The sequence below is a fragment of the Periplaneta americana genome, chromosome 6 (assembly GCF_040183065.1).
Source record: "Periplaneta americana isolate PAMFEO1 chromosome 6, P.americana_PAMFEO1_priV1, whole genome shotgun sequence".
Taxonomy (NCBI): Eukaryota; Metazoa; Arthropoda; class Insecta; order Blattodea; family Blattidae; genus Periplaneta; species Periplaneta americana.
In genome coordinates this window covers 469,284-489,820 of record NC_091122.1, presented here as the reverse complement: position 1 = coordinate 489,820, position 20,537 = coordinate 469,284, and the positions used below count along the sequence as shown (strand labels likewise).

Below are 20,537 nucleotides of genomic sequence, written 5' to 3'. Positions count from 1 at the left end.
TCGTGTTCCTCAGCAGCAGTTAATACCAAAATCTACCACGTGCATTTAGAAAACGAACGGGTTGCGTAAAAACACGTGTTCGTACTTTACAATATTAATTTCTTAAAAGTTAATATTGAAGTATGAGGGAAGTCGAAGCTGAAAAACCTTGCAGAAAGTTGCAGGGAATTTAGGCTATTGAAAGGGAATTTTGAGCATTAAAGAGGGAAATTTTAATAATTTGATATGGCAACTACCGCTTTAGCTCGTAGAGAACACGATAAGATAGATTATTGTATGAAGATGTCGTCTCATTTGTCAGGTGGCAAAGTAAATGTAGCTCAAGTTCAAGAATATGCGAGAAAAGAATTACTTCAGCTTTTGGGGAAGTGTGACGGCAGTAAGGTATTGAATTCAGCACTGAATATTTTACTAACACGTTTTTATGGAAGTACAGAACAGGCGACGGGTCATGTCAACCCATTTTTGCGGTCTGGTGGGGATGGCGCCCAACTTGATTTTATTTCATCGTAGGCTCGAGAAAAGGAAATTATTCCGAAATGTAGTAAATTACGTGTGAAATGAGAGGTACGGTATAATGGGAGTGCAGGTGTTGTGATTTCTAGTGAAGGAAAGGAACGTAGGGACATAAAACATACGATACGATGCAATGTGAAGAATTTAAAACTTTATTTATTCAATAACCACTGGAATACAGTGAAGCACAACAAGTAATAATAAAATAAACACAAAATTCCACGTTTCCACGTCTGTCATTACGTTGACAACGTCACCAAAACGAAAATCATCATGCTTTGAATATCTTTCATAAATTCGTATATGCAATTATTCATTTAAAAATATTGTCAAAAATATATCTGTTTGCATGTGTGTGTTTTTTTTTGACATTATTTTTTCATAAATGGAATGCCTTAATGTTAGTGTGAAAGGAACTCGACATTGCAGTGAAGCTCTGTTGCAGGCCATCGTGTGGGATGAGTCGCTGGCCGGTCCTGTGGGCCTTGTGGCCAAGTACAGTCTGCTGCGGGAGAATGAGGTGCTGAAGATGTTTCCCTTGCGGGCAGGCAGCTTGCCACCTGCTAATGTCCGCAACATTATTTTCATCACACGGCCACAACTGCACCTCATGGACCTAGTAGCTGACAACGTGTATGGGTGAGTAGGTTAACAGTAGTTGTATGAGGCTATATATTATTTTGTGATGAGTATTAAGTTTTAAAAGTTTCATGATCCTTCTTAAGGCATTTTTTATAAGATTGTGATCGAATTTTGCAAGAATGACGCAAATACCACATAATTGATATTTACACTTACACAGTTTTTTATTAAACTGATTAATGTTTCTTCACTTTTACTTTTATGTTAGTTTACATCATTTCACTGACATTCTTCTTTTCCTCCTGAAGTGCATTAATGACGGCTTCCAACCTCTCAGACATGCACCTGACCAATGCTTCAATCTCCTCCTCTGAGGAATTAGCGTCCCTTCGTCTTGGAGGGCCTGCCCCCAGACTGTGTAAGGTTCCTGAATAACACCTCCAGTCTCCTTCATACTCTTGCCCTGCCATCTGGTGACTGAAGGCAAATTCGCGACTCATCAATGAACAGCACTTGCTCCCATTGTTGTACTGTCGGGCCCGCAATATTCTATCACATAGGCTAATTCAGTCAAGCTGCAAGATGCTTCAGGCGAGTTCTGTCCCATGGCAGATATGAAGTGAAGATCGGCTTCTTACAAACTCCTTTATAGACAGTTCTCTGATGAGGACTCTTGAAACTTGCTGGAGTCGATATTAGAACTCATAATGATCCCTAGCTGGTCTCCTTGAGAATGATCCAGTTTGCCTGTACTTTCATGTAGTCTCGAAAATCATGGAAGCCGTAATTCCCAACATTCCTGTAAAACCCGAGAGGAAACTAGTCTTAATTACGAATTCAGTGGTGTTGTAATTCCGCAAGAACAATGTTGTAAATACCTAGGAGTGTATTTAAACTCCAAACTTTCTTGGGGAGAGCATGTTGATAATGTTACGGGTAAAGCATGGAGGGCACTTCACTTTATTATGAGAATCTTGAGAAAGGCTAGCCCCAAATCGAGGGAAATAGCATATCTAATGTTAGTGCGACCGTTAATGGAATATGGAACTACGTGTTGGGATCCCTATAGAATATATCAGATAAATTCCTTAGAAAGAATCCAATATAGGGCAGCTAAATTTGTTAAAGGTAAAAGAGAAGATGGAAACGATACGATAAAAGAACTTAAATGGGAAACTTTGGAAAACAGACGTAGGAAAACTAGAATAACATCATTGTATAGAGCACATCTAGGTCAGAAAGCATGGGTAGACGTAACGGCTCGGTTAGAAAAGCCAACGTACTATGGTAGGAACGATCATGATTTTAAAATCAAATGTAGGAAACAGAAAACGGATGTAGGTAAATTCTCATTTTTAAATAGAACTATAAATGATTGGAATGACCTACCTGCAGCGATCTTTGAGGGCTGTCCTTCCTTAAGAAGATTCAAGAATAATTTAAAAAGTTGTATATAAAGTGAAAATTAAAATTAAGGTGACATGTATTTATCTAGGCTGACGAGTTTACTTCCTTGATTTGAATTGTAAATTATTTAAAAATAGCGTGTAAGAGGGCCTTAGACTAGAAATGTTTAGTTTAAATGTAGTTCTGTTTATAAGTATGCATAAGGGTGTAATTATTTGACTTATTTGAACTGTTGTATCAGTGAAGCGAGGTGAGTCAGTGAAGTTATGGTTTTACAGTGCAGTGAACAGTTCCGATCAGTGATAATTTATAGCGTCAATGAAATGTGTTCTATAGTGTCAGTGAAATGTGTTACAGAGTATCAGTGAAATGTGTGCTAAAGTGTCAGTGAAATGCGTCATAGTGCCACTACAGGGAATGAGATGAGAGTAAAGTGAAAGACTATTGAAACTTATGTAGGACCTATACATAATTATGTAGGTTGTATTGTAAAATTAGGTATTTTATTTTATGTTTTATTATTATTGTGTTAAATTGTATTGTGTATTCTTATTGTATTGTGTGTAAAATTGTATATGTGTTGTAAAATTGTATTGTGTATTGTAAATTTTATTGTGTATTGTTAATATTGTATATACCACTGCCACCGAGTGCTTGCCCACTTGCAGTGTAAATAAATACATACATACAACATAATGCATACTGTGCCCATCATTCACTAACACAGCAGGTTGTGCAAACCTTCAGGACTTTGCATGTCTACTGTTCAAAATCGATTTTAAAACTGAAGGAAATGTGTGGGAAATCCATCTCATTCATAGACAAACACTACCAAGAGTTTGAAGAGTGCGATATATATTTTATTGCACAATTTCCAACATAAACAGTTTTGAGACCCATTGAATGGTCATGTAAGTTAAACCACACAAACAGTGTCAAAATCCACCCTCTGGTCTGATGTCCTCTCACAAAACATAGCCGACAACCTTCCTCATTGAAATAAATACACGCATGCACATCAGAAGTGCTAAGCCTTGGTTAAATAGAAAATTCAGTTTTCCAGCTGCCATGTGACGTAGTGACTGAAGCTTGTTCTGTCAATTTTCCAGCTGCCACGTGACGTAGTGACTGAAGCTTGTTATGTCAGTTTTCCAGCTGCCATGTGACGTAGTGACTGAAGCTTGTTCTGCCAGTTTTCCAGCTGCCATGTGACGTAGTGACTGAAGCTTGTTCTGTCAATTTTCCAGCTGCCACGTGACGTAGTGGCTGAAGCTTGTTATGTCAGTTTTCCAGCTGCCATGTGACGTAGTGACTGAAGCTTGTTCTGCCAGTTTTCCAGCTGCCACGTGACGTAGTGACTGAAGCTTGTTATGTCAGTTTTCCAGCTGCCATGTGACGTAGTGACTGAAGCTTGTTCTGTCAGTTTTCCAGCTGCCACGTGACGTAGTGACTGAAGCTTGTTCTGTCAATTTTCCAGCTGCCACGTGACGTAGTGACTGAAGCTTGTTATGTCAGTTTTCCAGCTGCCATGTGACGTAGTGACTGAAGCTTGTTCTGCCAGTTTTCCAGCTGCCATGTGACGTAGTGACTGAAGCTTGTTCTGTCAGTTTTCCAGCTGCCATGTGACGTAGTGACTGAAGCTTGTTCTGTCAATTTTCCAGCTGCCACGTGACGTAGTGACTGAAGCTTGTTCTGTCAGTTTTCCAGCTGCCATGTGATGTAGTGACTGAAGCTTGTTCTGTCAGTTTTCCAGCTGCCACGTGACGTAGTGACTGAAGCTTGTTATGTCAGTTTTCCAGCTGCCATGTGACGTAGTGACTGAAGCTTGTTCTGTCTGTTTCAGGGAGGAGCGGTCGAGTGGCTACAAGAAAGAGTTCCATTTGTTCTTTGTGCCCCGCAAGAGCCTTCTGTGTGAAAAGTGGCTGAAGGTAGAGTGTGATCAGTACAATCCTTCTGCTCAGTAATTTGCCTTCTAACCAATTCCTGATATGAAAGATGAAGGGTACACAGGAAAAACGATCAAGGTCCATCAAAAATCGAAATTGAGTTAATAATGCTATCTTATAGTGGAAAGAAAGTACTATCATGTGGTCTAGCTAGTAATAAGAAATCATCATTATTGACATTCCACTACGTCAATTTCTGTTAAACACACATAACAAAGTATTAAGTGCTTAAACTTTAAAATTCGTTTTTCTCGAAACTTTCTAAAATGGACCTTGATCGTTATTCCCGTGTACCCTTCAGATGGGATTCGATATGATTGTAAATCCTATTTCAGTGCTTCATGCAGTATCTTCTATATATATTCGGAACATGGTGACAGTAATCTGAAAAAATAATTCGAAATAATAATGAATACACATATTTTTTTACATTTCATATACGTTCTGTGGCCCGTAATTAGGTGAGAAGAGTATCATTTAATCAAATTTATCATTTCACTGCAAAGTATAATAAATTTTACTTATTTTTTCGGTGAAAGATATGAAATGACTATGACATTACTGTTCGTAGCACATTAGCACATAAGAGCAGGCATCTACGAATGAGTAACTGGCAGAAATGTAGTATGCAGCTAGGGTTTCCAACTCTTCCTATTTCCCGGGATCTCCCGTATTTAGCCCTAATTTTGAACAATCTCCCGACTCCCATATTTTCCTTATCTTCGAGCCTTTTTCTCCCTTATTTTTGCATAATGTAACAATTTAGTTGAAACGTTTAATTTTTACGTTATTAAAGGTGATTTATATGATGGATTCTGTTGTTCCAGACATGCGCTGAAATGTGCAATCTCTGTAGAAGGTAATACTTGCCAGAAATAGTTTCAGGGCTCACTAGTTTAATATCAAACAATGTTAGAGTTACAAATAAAAAAAAAAAATAGTGATATGTGTTGTAAGCATACCAGGCAGCAAAGCTAATGCAAAGAATGTTTTCTCTTACGAACAGTAAATGAACAGATGTTCGAAACAGAAGCACAATCAAATCAGAACTGCAAATCACAGTCAACTTCAACTACTCATGTAGGGAAATTTTACAATTTGTTTGAAACTATTAGGCAAGGCAAAATATCTGAAAATACTCTTAATTTAAGCCTGAGTTGATATCACCTGTAAATATGAGGAAACAAGGAGAAGAATGACTTTATTGTTAAATCCAGAACAATTCATACATGTATGCATAAGTTCCGTACGTACGTACGTACATACATACATACATACATACATACATACATACATACAACATACAGTACATACATACATACATGCTGGGTTCATACTTTTTTCCTCATATTTTTTTAATATACCATATGTAAAATGTTTTTTCCATGGGAATTAAAATATTCGCACATTTCCATTGTGTGGAGCATCAAATAAGTAAAAACTATAAAGTTAGTAAAAAGATAGCTACGTTATTAAGTCCTTAATATGACTAGCAACCAGCTTGTACAATATCTTCCGAAATAGTGAAGATTACATTGCTTTTAGCTTTTGATGCTGAACAGATGGAATTCTGTTAACTGCAACAGATGGTGAACTTTGCATTAAAATTTAAAGTTGAGGAAATACACATTTGCCTCGGAAGGCATAAAGTTAGCTAAATGACTGGAACAACGTATTTCCGCTCTGAACTCCTGAGTTCAAACTCGTGCAAGGTCAAGTGGGAATTGTGTCTGAGGCAGGTTTTCGCAAGATATTTCAGTTTCCTCTATGAACATTTTACCATTTCTGTACTGGCATCTTATGATCAGAACAGTACTGAAGGAACATAGTGATCTACAGTTTGGCGTGTTATGCTTGAAGCCAAGGATAAGAAATGAAAGTACTTGCACTAGACTACTCTTACCCCATTCCATCTGTTATGAAACACGTGGAGCTTCGAGGTTATTGGACTGGTGTCCAGTCGTAAATTATAACTGTGTACATTTATAAGGAAACTTCTTCTACTGAAGTAATGCTTACAGTGAATGAAGACTTAATTTCAGAGTGTGCAATTAAGAGGACAGGAGACTGTTAGGTGACACTTATTATGACATAGGCTACCTGTATTGCTTGTATGGGGAATGATCTGAAGATTTTATTTCATAATTGAAAGGATGGAAAAAGAAAAAAATTGTCACATTTTAAATTAGGAAGCAGCAAGGAGTTTGAAATGTGAAAGCTAGTAATGTAGTGGTGGTAGTAGTAGGAGCAGTATTTTTATTGCCTAATTTCTCTTTTTCTGGGTTGTTTCATCTTTCTGCCATTTTGTAGACAGTAAAAACATATTCGGATATTTTTGGACTCTGCTGTCCTCCACATGTCTGTCTGCTAGGTGGATGTAGTTTATGTTTGAGAATTGAAGACCATTGTGTGGAATTCTCTTTGCTTGTGTTTGGTAATGGAGGGTTAGCTGAGTGGGGGTTCAGATCCTCTGAACATTTCATTCTTGTCCTGTTCTGGGTGCTGCAGAACCGTGGCGTGTTTGGCAACTTCACCTTCATTGAGGAGTTCAGCTGTGACCTATTTCCTTTCGATAGTGACCTCATGTCGATGGAACTGGAGTCTGCATTCAAGGTGAGCCAGATTCTGTACACCAAGTTAAGTAGAACACTTATTTTTGGGGCCATATAGAGTGAAGATTAGTCTTTGAATTCTCATATATGACAGTGCTACAGCAGTTTGAATCTTAAAAAAAAACAAGTGTAATAATGAAAGAGAGATGGAACGGAGAAAAATTCTCTCCGGCGCCGGGATTTGAACCCGGGTTTTCAGCTCTACGTGCTCTATATGATATGCGTAATAAATCACTTTGTGATTTAAGACGGCGCCCATACCGTCGGATCCCGGCCAATCAGTCACTCATCTGAGTGCACCTCAACACATGTATGGACTTCGGTCCTGCGTTCATAGACTTCTATGACGTAGTGCAGAGGGCGGCCACTAGAGGGAACCCAAGAGATGGAGCTTAATCTGAGACGATTCTAAACGGCGTCGGGATTGTATCCGGCGTGGCTTAGTGGATAAAGCATCAGCACGTAGAGCTGAAAACCCGGGTTCAAATCCCGGCGCCGGAGAGAATTTTTCTCCGTTCCATCTCTCTTTCATCATGTGATGATGCAGAATATCTGCATGGAAATATCATATGTACTTCGGTACATCAAAATATATATGATATGCGTAATAAATCACTTTGTGATTTAAGATGGCGCCCATACCGTCGGATCCCGGCCAATCAGTCACTCATCTGAGTGCACCTCAACACATGTATGGACTCCGGTCCTGCGTTCATAGACATCTATGACGTAGTGCAGAGGGCGGCCACTAGAGGGAACCCAAGAGATGGAGCTTAATCTGAGACGATTCTAAACGGCGTCGGGATTGTATCCGGCGTGGCTTAGTGGATAAAGCATCAGCACGTAGAGCTGAAAACCCGGGTTCAAATCCCGGCGCCGGAGAGAATTTTTCTCCGTTCCATCTCTCTTTCATCATGTGATGATGCAGAATATCTGCATGGAAATATCATATGTACTTCGGTACATCAAAATATATATAAAAGTGTAATAATGTTGATTATGAAATAAAAGATTGCAAAATATGAAGACTGACCGTAGAAAAAAAATACAATTTCTTGAAATCATAAGTACGTAGTGTTGAGCTCAGCTCCTGGACATCAGATGCTTGTAAGCCTGCATCATTGCCAGTCCGTGTAACATTTGCTTGCACACATTCGTCATGAAGAGTATTGACCCATGTTACAGGATTTCTTCAAAGTGGCGTCTGTCTGCATTCACATATGCCCGACATCTTTTGCTGAAATTGTTATTCTCACGCAAAAGTTGGGTATTACGAGTATCTGGATCCGCACATATCGAACTATTCCTTAAACTAATTATTATTACTTCAAGAAAATATTTAATGCAGCTTAGAACTTGACCAATGTCCATTCTCCTACTGTACACACAAGCTAACTAATGACGTGTACATGTCAGTATCCTTGACTCCTGCAGGAGTACTACCTGGAAAGCGACCCCACGTGCCTATACCAGGCAGCTCAAGCCATCATGACGCTGCAGCAGCTGTTCGGGGTGATCCCTCGCGTATCGGGCAAGGGGCCGGCTGCCAAGCAAGTGTGGGAACTGATGTGCCGCCTGGCACGCAAGCAGCCAGTGTCAGGCCAGGTGGCCCAGTCCCAGATCGACCACCTGCTGCTGCTGGACCGCGGCGTGGACCTGCTCACCCCACTCGCCACACAACTCACCTACGAGGGCCTGATTGACGAGATCTTCAGCATCAACAACAGTGAGTGACGTTGGTAGATGTGCTGTCGGCCGGCCGCGCCGGGATTCGTACTCACCAAGTTGATATGTTTCAGCCACTGCACAGTTCCCCCCAGAGAGGTTCACCAAAGCAGATGACGGGCCTGGCGACATATCAGCCGAAAAGAAGCAGATCATTCTCAACTCTGGAGAAGAGCTGTTTGCAGAAATCAGGTACGAAGTGGTACATCTATATTTTAATGGAGAGAGATCATACCCATTCTTGTATCCACTTTGGTATTCAGTCACATAATTTGCCTCCTTTCTTCTCCCTTCCCACCTAAAAATAATTTGGAGGGGAAAATCAAGGAGAGAAATTATACGAGATAAGTTCAAAATACAGGAATAAATAACAGTAACACTTCCTATGCTAATCATCAGTTGTAAAGTGCAGTCGATATAAGCAGCGTTAAAAGTAGGTCAGTGTTGTGAAGAAAGTAACTACATACAGGTCGCGGATAGGTAGATGTAATGCAGCGAAGATCCGAAGAAGTACAAAAAATGGAAAGGAAGCAATTTCTGACAGAAACATCATATTTATGACAGCAGCTGTTATATCAATACTATTAATAATTGGAAATGTGGAGCTAAACCCAGGACCTGGCAATAGAGAAGAAACAGACAATAATGAGAAGATGTTCCAAAGCGAATGGGAAAATCTACATGAAGAAAACTAGGGAAGATAGACAAAAGGCAAGTGTTCTCCTAAATAAAGTTTCTAATGACATAGAGGAATCAGTCAATAGATATTTGGATGTGGAAAATAAAATGAAAGAGTAGTGGAACGGAGAAAAATTCTCTCCAGTACCAGGATTTGAACCCGGGTTTTCAGCTCTATGTGCTGATGCTTTATCCACTAAGCCACACCGGATTCCCATCCCGGTGCCAGATCGAATCCTCTCAGTTTAAGTTCCACCTCTTAGTTCCCTATAGTGGCCGCCCTCTGCAAAGCATCAGCACGTAGAGCTGAAAAGCCGGGTTCAAATCCCGGTGCCGGAGAGAATTTTTCTTTGTTCCACTACTCTTTCATCGTATGATGACGCAGAATATCTGCATGGAAACACCATTTGTACTTCGGTACATTAAAAATAATATATATAAGATAAAAGAGGTTATCCAGGAGCAGGCTACGCTAAAATCAATGATTAGAAAATGGGAAAGTGATAGTAGACTCAATAACATTGTAATCTATGGGCTGAAGAGGACCCTAAAGAAACAGGAATCGATACGCGTTTAATAGTGCTACAGTTATTAACTAAATATTTCAAACTAAACGTGGATGTAAGTGCAATAAACAGCGCATATAGAGTCAGGAAGGGAAAGAATAGACCAATACTAGTTACATTCAACTGTTATTTCATTAAAGAACATATTATTGCAAATAGGAGACAAGTTATAGGCACAAATATCTACATAGAAAATGATTCAGCAAAAAATATGAGAGAGAAAAGAAAATAATTAATTCCACTGCTAAAAGGAGCTCGAAGCAAAGGATTTAGAGCAAACTTAATTAAAGACAAAATCAAGATTAACGGAAAGATAATCAGCTCAGATATCTTGAATAATTGTAACATTGAGGACATACTTAGTAGCTGTAGCAAATAGCAAACAGATTTTTAGTTATAAACTTCTTTCTTTTTCGTAAGTTCTCCATTTTTATTTTTCCTTTCATTTTTTTTGTTCATTCCCCAACGATGCCATTGCAGTTCACTGTGTACTGTACAACATGATAGCATTAATGAATAGTAGGCAATAGAATTAAGTAAGAAAGATGTATTGAACAGTACTAGTAAATAATAGAAATTATCAAATGATCACGTGAGCAAATAAGAAAAATGTGTGTGCATGCGCAAATTTAATGTACAAGTATGAAAACATAAACATTCCATTCATGTCACTAAATATTTTCATAAATGTTAATGGAATTTCTTCCAGCAACCTTGCACAAAATAAGTAGACATAATATTAATGTAAAGTAGGTCCTCAATCTAAGTAAAGCTAATAATATGAACAGAAAAATTATTGAAATAAAACAATATTGAACATTTATCATAGTTGAGCTGAATATTGTTGATCATGGTTTTCCTGACTGGAAGAGAAAGAATAATACCACTTTTTGCGTATGAAAAATGGGTGGGGATCTCTTTAATTTGCGTATTGAAATAAATACACAAGTTGTCCAATCTTCTTACTGTACAGTACACTAAATAATGCCGCAAGCATAATAATTGTTTTTCCTGTGTCTGCTTGTTCATGGTATAATAGAATATTGAGACTCCTGGGCCCTACAGAGATACAAAATTTCATGTTCTAGAACTATAGTTAATAATGGATTGATTGTCTATGAATTCATAAAAAATACCTTAAATGAATTAAATTCTATAGAAGCCATTGGAAAACTAGGAGTTGTCTTAAGTTCAAGGTTGTTTTATATTCGGATAAATAAGGTAGTTCCAATGAAGGTTCGTTATGAGGAATCAACAAAAGGTATGTGATTTGTTTAATGAAATATACACTGGATAGAAACATAACACAATAAACAGTTTCGAAAATATTGCTGAAATTCAAAGGAACATGAAGAATAAGCCACAATCTGAAAGATGAGAGACAATTGTAAGACGAGAAATTACCCTGACATGGTGTTCTCTATCCAGTGATAATTTTATTCATACTTTCTCTCTTATTAATTGTAATTACTAGGCTTAATATCGTTAATTACTATTGTGTAAGATCATTTTATTTATATTTATTTTAGTTTATTATATTTTATATTGTTTGTAGTAGTTAGTTCTGGTTGAGTGGAAGAAAAGTTCTGAAAGCATTAATTTTACCAGACAAGTCAATAAATAAAAAAAAAATAAAGTAAACCCACAAGACAGGTGACACTTGAATACATTATCAGCTGAAATCAGAGAAATGGCATGCATACAAAATTCGGCTTTGGCAAGAATTAAGTGAAGATGATTTTGGCAGAAAAAAAAAAAGGGAGCATACCGTTAAGAAAAACACACCCAAGTGAGGCTAGCAACCTGATGGGGTGAAATTAAGAAATGCTCAAAGAAATAACTGTGCCTCAGATATTGATAGCACAGTTAAAACACACAGAACTATGTCCTAAAACAAGAAGAAGAAGAAAAGAGTTCTGTGGAAGAGAAGGTAAATCAATACCCAGACCTTGTGGGGCAGTGCCAGTTGCAGTAGCTGTCGATGCTGATCTCATTGGATTGGGTGCACACACACCAATCAGTGTGCAGGAGATCATTTTAGTGGGGAAAACCAAGTTTGGGCGTTATACCTGAAAGCTTGATTTGCATAATACACGTCACTGTTCGTTAACATAAAACCACAATTTTAAGTCACACAGAGTTAGTGTGCACTCAATGTTGGTTGCTTGTTGGTTGTCAGCCCACTTTGAGGTCTGTGGATATAGAGGGCAAAATTGGATCGGTGTCTGGTAGAGTTCCCGGGTAGCTCAGTTGGGAGAGCGTTGGTACATTTAACCAAAGGTCCCGGGTTCGATACCCGGCCCCGGAACAATTTTTCCCTCGAAATTATTCAAGTTTGTTCATTTTTATAAAAGGAAATTTAGGCTTTATAAGTATGTCCAGCTCTTGTGTGATTGTTATCCTGACTTGTTTTCTGCTCCAACACGATGAGAGTCTGCTCATTAACAAAAGACTGTCATTGTTGATTTAGTTTAGTGGCTGTCCATTCATATTATCAGTTTTAGGGCCTTTTGAAGACATTTTAGACTCGCTTGACTATGGTACTGAGTAAGGAAGAGGTCCATGGCAATATTTGTTTTAGGGACAAGAATTTCAATGCGGTGGGTCCAGCACTGAGCCGCAAGGCCAAGCTGATCTCGTCGCAGTTTGAAGAGCGACATGGCGAGAAGACAGTGCAGGAGATCAAGCAGTTTGTGGCTCGCCTCCCACACATGATGGCTACCAAGGCCTCTCTGGCGACACGTGCGTGGTAACCTCCAGCTCTGATGTCTCCTTCACCTGTTTTTCCCTCTTACTCTCTGGTTGTAGTTCTTAGCTTTCTCTTTCGCTTGCATGAAAGTTTAGTTGAGTGTCGTTGAAAGTGTTCTGTTGTCTGGTGAGTATTACATTGCTCCTGAACCCAAGTTGTCCCAAGAGAAAACATAGTAGTATTTCTTAGGAGGAAAATTCCCAGTAGGTGAATATGTAAAGGCATTGGTTCTGTGCAGTAGATATACCACACACAAAATATGCAGCGTGAACCGTAAGTAAAGTCATTAATGTCTAGTAGTTATTCTTTGAGGTATTTCAAACAAAAAAGTTTAATACAATTTCGCTCGTTTTTGCTTTCTTTTCGAGAAAAAAATTGTTTTATGTGAAACATTTCGTAACGTGTTTTGGGAAAGCCATTGATTAATTCCCAATATACTCATTTGTTTTGCAAAGACAATGTTACATTTGTTCAGATCAAATTTCTGCGCATTTAAAGGACAGAACTAAAATTCTTTCAATCATTTATTATCATAATTCATTGCTCTCCTAAATTGACTGAGCATACTGGAAATTAAATCAATGGCTTTCACGAAACACGCTCTGAAATATTTCATATAAAACAATTTTTATGCCGAAAAGGAAGCAAAAACAGGAAAAATGGTATTAAAAACATTGAAACTGATACGAGAGCAAACATTGCTGACATGCATTGGAAGCCAGCCAAACAGCTAGTATGTGTTTTATGTGCAGATACGACAATAGCTGAACTCATTAAAGAGGTGACTGACTCAACCAGCTTCCTGGAGTCACTGCAGACAGAACAGGAGTTCATGAACGGCATTGACACGGATAAGGTGCATCCCCACATAGAGGACTGCATCGCGCAGAAGGAGCCTCTAGTCAAGGTGAGAACATCTTTGTACTGTTGTTGCTTGCTAATATGACTTATTTGATGAGTTACCCTTCAGTTACGGACCAATCTTTCACTAACAAAGGCTCTGTGTGCATAACAACTGACAGAGAGAAAGAGAGAGATATTTTTTTTATGAACGAGAACTGGTCATGTGTGTGTAATAACAGCAAAACTTACTTTGTGTTATATTAAAATAATTTAATGTTTGAAAGCTCAAATACATCGTTTTAACATTTGTTTTAAAGGACTGATTTTTATGTTTCACTTCATATGTTCAGTCTTAGAAAAACGTTTTGTCACACAGACACTTTATAAGTCCCAGAAATGAGGCGGTGCATGATCAGACAGACAACGAAACAAAACTAATTTTATTACCTCAACTACTCCTCATGTGAACCAGGTCGCCCATCCTCTGATCATGCGCACTGCCTCCTTTCTGGGACTTACAAAGTAGCATAAACTACAAATAACTATATTCTTTACTGTACTGCTTTACTTCAAATATTTCTTGTGCCATTTCAAAATGGGCTAGTGTCACGTCATACTTAAAGTTAACAATTCATTACAATAACCAGCGATAAGACACACAATACAGAAATAGTTTACCATTTTAACACACTGAATTTTAAGAATATATTAAATAAAGGAAATATTTACTCTCAAAATCTTTTAGACTCTTATCAAATCTACCAATATTTCGAAGCTAGAAGGTGTTATGTACATTTCTGTTAATTTTCTGATTCAATTAGGAAATGCCATCATGACTTGAAGCAGAAAATTAATTTAAAAGTAATTAATGTAGCAGCTGGGCTGAAGTCATCCCATCTTAAGTGGTATGGAATGAATGTTTTTATTACATGACTTATTCCATAAAACTGACATTATTAGATTCTCTTAACTTTAAGTAATACGGCAATTAAAAATATCTTAGATTGAAAAGTTATTTACTTATTTCTCTGTGATAACTGACTGACTCCTTCCATCTGTTTTATCTGTCTCTGCTCTTTGCCTGAAATAAGCTTCCTAAGCCACCTCGTGTCTTTGTTGCAGGTGTTGAGGTTGATCTGCATGCAGTCCGTGACGAACAGCGGCCTGAAGCCCAAAGTACTGGAGCACTACAAGCGGGAAATCATACAGACATACGGCTTCCAGCACATATTGTCACTAGCCAACCTGGAAAATGCTGGACTCATCAAATTGCAGGTATGGGGCTAGAAAATGCTGGACTCATCCAATTGCAGATGTGGAGCTTTGGCGAAAATCAGAAACAGAATGATTTGTATTTTCAGGGAGTAAAAATTACAATATGTGTGAGACAGTCAGATATGTTTATTTATGAGCACTTCAACAGTAAGGAAAGTACTGTAACAGTTACAATAGACTTTGAGTCTGCATTTGATATCTTTCTTGATACGGCTTCTACTAGTCACGAAAAGGGAACAACTAAAATGTATATGTAACTTTGTAAAAAAGATAGAAAATGAAAACCTTTGTAAATAATGCAACAAGCTCACTCAAAACAGTTGAGTCCATCAGGGACTTTAACATAATACTGCATGATGTATCTAGCCATCTAGAGTACATCAAAATAGGAATCTGAGCTTATGATACAGTATTACTATCTGGTTACAAATTTAGTCCCAGGAAAGTCATATGTAGATACAAAACAGTGATTGAACAGTATATTCAAATGGTCATAGTACTGGTCATGGCACTTAACTATTTCTATCAGTGAAACAGAATTTAAGTTAGAAAATATATTTTAAGAGTAATACAGTATATTATTTATTTGGAAGATAATTTTGTAGAAATGGATTCAACATAATAGTGATGAAGAAAATATTATTGTGAGATGTCCAAGAATTTTCAGACCTAAAAGAGATTATGTTGTTGTTGACTAGTGCTAAGAATCTTAGATTTCTTCCATTCTCCTGCGGGCGTCCCAGTAGTGAGCTGCGATGGTAAATCAGAATCTATTTTCTTTATTGATGGGCATTGTAGCAAATGTTCTTTGTCCATGATGGAGTTCTGATTTCTACAGAGGGTGCACTGTGGATGCTGGTAGATATTAATGCGAAGTAAAGGGACACGAGACAATCATGTCCAGTGGTTAAGCGAAATATAGCAACAGCCTTTTTTTTGTTGCAAATCTGGTATGTTATTACTGTCTAGCAGAATGTTCATCACTTTTCTTCAGGAATTCCTGTTTACAAAAGGTCTGGCTTATATGTTTGATCCTGACTTTTGAGGCATGAAAGGAAATTGTATTATTTCTAAAGGAGATATGAATATAAATTCAATCAACTGTTAGTGCATAATACTTGAAGGATTAGGGCTCTAATCAATTACAAATTGCTTCATATTAGTCAGACACTGGAGCTCAATATCACACCATTGCAGTTTTTCAAAAGGAACTTTTTGTAGTGAACAGTATTGATTTAATGAAATTCTCTTTCCTTGAAAAGTTTTGTTGCTTCAGGACTTTTTCAACGATTTTGACATGTTGCAAGATGACATGCAACTGGGTTACTATATTATAATAATAAAAATGCATAGATGAGGCCATGAATTACAATAGAGAGATTAATTTATATCTATGTCACATATTCTTTGAATGAAGCCATTCTTCCTCTTGCACTCCAATATTTTTCGTTGGAGAGTTTAAGTGGACGTATGAGTGATTGAAGGGTAAATGGTAAAAGTAGTGCAGGACATTTTAGGAGTGTAGAGTTTTGTTATGAAACAGAATTTTCCACACTGCTAACTGTAATTCTAAGACCCTTAATACTAAAGTCGCAGCTCTGGTCTGTGCCGGCAGCAAGGCTCACGGCAGTACACGGTGCTGCGGAAGACTCTTCGTCTGACAGTGGAGGATGGCAGTGAGATTGCGCCCACCGACATCAGCTATGTGCACAGTGTGTACGCCCCCGTGAGCGTGCGCCTGGCTCAGCACCTGGTGCGCCCCAATGGCTGGCGGGGCTTGCAGGACGTCCTGGGCTTGCTGCCTGGACCCACAGTCGAGGAGAGCCAGGCCCTTCCAGCTGGACACGGACCCCGGAGTGAGTCATCACATCTTTCAGTTCCAGTGAAAGTAATGAGAATAGTGCGGGAATTTTTGCGCTAATTTCAGAAGCACTTATGCATTATGATAATTGTTCAGATGTGCACTAAGATGATATTTACACTTTTTTTAATATTATTTTGTGGTTGAGCCATTAATGTTTCAGCTGAGAGCATAAACATTAGTGAATAAAGCAAATGTTCAGAACATTGTATTTTCTCCATTTGTTTTCTAATATATATCTGGGATGTTAGTAACACTTTGCAGTTTAGTATGTGACGCCAATTCGTAATTGAATCTTCTCTGCACAGAACGTATTTGGTGTTGTATAAATTCCAAATCTGAGAGATGCGCAGGATAGCCACTGTAATCCGGTATTAATAGCTTGTAGCATGCAGAGTATTCTTCTAGTGTAAAAAATGCAAATGCAGTAATAATGAGGGAATGCCTAACAAGAATATGTGATGCCATATTCTAAAATTTAAAAAAAAAAAGCTATTAGTCGTAATATAATATAATACTTCCTGGTTTTTCTTCTCCCCCACTAAAATGAAGTTACTTTGCACCATCTCTACCTTACTGGACTGAAGCTGCTGATTGATGGCTGATCTCTAATTGATTTGCATCTTTCAACAAAGTCTTCATTTTTCTGTTTGTCTCTTTCCAGGACTTCCATTCAATATATTTTGTTCTACACTATATATCTTGAGTTGATATGCCAAATCTGTGTACATAATCAACACAATTTCGCAAGTACAAAATTTCACCTGTTGTTAACTGTTGGAAGTAGAGGTATTTTTCATCCTGTACTGCATGTATAAGTGAAATCCGTACAGAAAGGACTGAATACTAGTGGAGTTATCTTTCTTACATTGGTTCTGGGTGAAATGCTGCGTGTAAATTATGGCTACATGGCAAAGACAAATTCTTCAAATGCACTTTTGCATACAGGACTTTCATGAAAGAGCATTCAATCGTTTATACACCTCATTCATTGTTTTCGCATCTTTTGTTTTCTATCGTCGCCTGGGAACCTGGATTGTTGTTATTGTTGATTAGAGCTGAAGAGAATAAAGCTACAAAACCTTATTGAGCATTTCATTAATAGTTGTGTTTGTGTATTAAATTATTTTAAAATGGTGTATACCCTTCAAGAGAGAACAGAAATCATCCTTATTGATTAAATTTAGGAAATTACACAAAATAAGCTGTGTTTTCATCCTACAATCAACTGATAATAACAAAAATACAGGTTGCCAGGTGATGGTAGAAAACAAAAGATGCAAAAAAGAAATGAATGAGGTGTATGGACAATTGAATGCTCTTTCATATTTAAGTATAAAAATATAGGGGTGTCATTTGAAATTTCAAAGTAAGGGTGGCTGGGTGGGAGGTGAAATATAAAATGCTTATTAAGATTGGTTTCAGACTTCCCCCTCAATATCTAAATTGACGTGTTTTTTTTTTTGTCTAAATTGAATTCAGTTTAAATAATTTGTTGTTTAGACTGGGAAGTTTGAAATGAAAGGTATATATATATAATAGACACACACACACGTTATTATATATGCTGAACACTATAAAATTGCTTTTGACCTCTATGATTGTTAAAAGAATATGAAACATTTCTGTAATATGTAAATGCAAAGGGTCCGCTTCATGCCTCTGTGACTTGCAGGAGGCTCCATCAGCAGCCAGTCTTCACAGAGTGACACGCCGCGAGTGGTGCTGGTGTTCTTTCTGGGGGGCTGCACCTTTGCAGAGGTCTCAGCACTCCGCTTCCTTTCCCAGCAGGAGGATTGTGAGTAGCACCCTTGTGTACACAGGCTTTATATACATGTAAAATGAAGCTGCAGGATGGACATTCGCTGCAGAGCTCTGGTATCCAGTAAAAGGAATGCTAGTTTCAGATATTCTCCTCCTGTCTCCTTATTGCGTGTAGTTCATCTATTTCAGGGATTCTTAACCAGTGGGTCTTGATCCATGTTTGGCCACGCTATGAGGATAAGTTGCTATAGCTCCCCAAAAAAATAGAATTGTGGCATAAACGTGTATGAGGGCCTATGCTACGTGTCGCACATTTTGAGAGAAGGTGCACCGAATCTAAGAACATAATAACTTAGAAGACTAGATTGTAAACGACTGCTCTGAAGTGCAATTGGGAACAGATCAGCTGTACAAACATGCAGCATAGACCTTGTTCAGCAGCTCACTTCACCTGAAAATTTTTTAATTTTGATGCCATCTATTTTCATAAGCTAAAAGTAAATAAATAAGGAGGAGGAGCTGTAATGCAAGTAACTCTTGAAAATGATGGTCATAATTGAGAGGGTAAAGATGTCCTCGATAATGAGACTCTAAAATTAGGGATGATAAAATTATTGTATAATCGAGCAACAACAGAATAAGATTACAGTCACCGAACTCTTGGCTGGTTGCAGCTCTGGTGGAGTTCTTGGTGGCCACGACGAAGCTGATCAATGGTAACAGTTTCCTCAAGTCGCTGATGGAGCCACTGGGACCCGACATCCCACCTCCCCGGCAGTGAAATGTCAACAGCCGAAGGATGTGCTCATCACAAGAGATGAACAGATCCAGAAGCGTGACGTTACGAGTAACTGTACACTCCCACGCCATCACAAGCATATGGATTGGGTCTGCTTTATGTTAGGAGGAGACTGTTGCAGCTGACCGTTTAATGAAAGTGTGATGATGGGGCCACTAAATAGGGGTAATCGGCTGTAATATTCCCTCCTACTGATAAAGATCTTCTGTTCGAAACTAACTTGTGAAACTGGTACGTGCATTACGCTGGTATGTGTGAATATCGTAAAAGCAGAAGTGATGATGTGGATATTCTGCGAGTTGTATGTCAAGTGATAGTAAAAGGACATTCAAGATATAGTACCTGCCTAGAGAGACGATTTTAACATTCTTAAAGCTCATATTTAGAAGAATATATACAGTAAAACTTCTTTTATACGTTTTTTATATACATTTTTTTCTGCAGTCCAGGCAAAATCCGTACACTTTCCATGTTAATTTATTTCGCTTATAGTATGCGTTTTATACTTCTGCAGTCTTATTTTAAACCCCAGGAGATATGAAACGTCATTTATACATTCTAAATAAAAAAAAATGTATATTGCTCGAATAACTGGAAAATACAGAACCTGTTCATTGTTAAGATGTACCCCTTTGAAATTCATGACAATTCCAAACTGCCTGTGCTCGCCTCCAACAGTCTCGTGTCCTTCAACGACGCTGTTACTGCTTTATCATAAATAACTGTACATGTTATGGAAGAGTTATCACAATTTGAGGGCATGGTTTATTTCTTAAGAGCAAGCTGTTCAAAATAGCTGAAATTTTTGTAAAATCATATGTTATTAAATGAAGATCGCACAAGAAAAACAAGGTAAGTCATTGTTGCAAAATTTTCTGGATTAGAGTTTGAAATGTAATATATCAGCCAGCTTTGGCTTTAAGCAGCTGAGATTTCCTACAAATAATCTTACATTCTTCAAGAATATGTGTTATCAATTTCAGTACTATATTATAGGGTCAAATATGGCTAAACTGCGAAGTTTTGAATTCCTCTTGTGGAAAATTTCACTAAATTGATATACCTCGTTCTTTCCATGTAGTCTTCAAATGTTACTTAACGTCATTTCAGTTACACGTTTTTCTCGGGAGTTTTTTTCTTCAGACTTCCATAAAAACGTATAAATGAAGTTCAACTGTATTTGAAAAAGGAAAACTCATGTTAAATTGATAACA

The 20,537-nt window shown here is 37.9% G+C and overlaps 1 protein-coding gene and 1 non-coding gene across 2 annotated transcripts; both read left to right on the top strand.

Annotated features, from left to right (window-relative positions):
- Positions 1–225: 225 nt before the first annotated feature.
- On the top strand, positions 226–19,944 carry car (vacuolar protein sorting-associated protein 33A). Its single transcript, XM_069827202.1, has 12 exons — positions 226–384; positions 962–1,155; positions 4,349–4,433; positions 6,960–7,064; positions 8,498–8,789; positions 8,863–8,980; positions 12,614–12,774; positions 13,534–13,688; positions 14,747–14,899; positions 16,515–16,755; positions 18,436–18,558; positions 19,199–19,944. Exons 1-12 carry the CDS (start codon positions 226–228, stop codon positions 19,303–19,305), a joined length of 1,893 nt encoding a protein of 630 aa, XP_069683303.1. The 3' UTR covers positions 19,306–19,944.
- TRNAN-AUU (transfer RNA asparagine (anticodon AUU)) lies at positions 12,268–12,340 on the top strand. Its single transcript has one exon. It is a non-coding gene; the product is annotated as a tRNA-Asn (tRNA).
- Positions 19,945–20,537: the final 593 nt, after the last annotated feature.

Coding starts and splice junctions, on each gene's coding strand:
- car (XM_069827202.1), top strand. CDS start 226: ATGGCAACTACCGCTTTAGCTCGTAGAGAACACGATAAGATAGATTAT. Junction 7,065..8,497: donor AACTGGAGTCTGCATTCAAG/GTGAGCCAGATT, acceptor TGACTCCTGCAG/GAGTACTACCTGGAAAGCGA. Junction 14,900..16,514: donor CTGGACTCATCAAATTGCAG/GTATGGGGCTAG, acceptor CTGTGCCGGCAG/CAAGGCTCACGGCAGTACAC.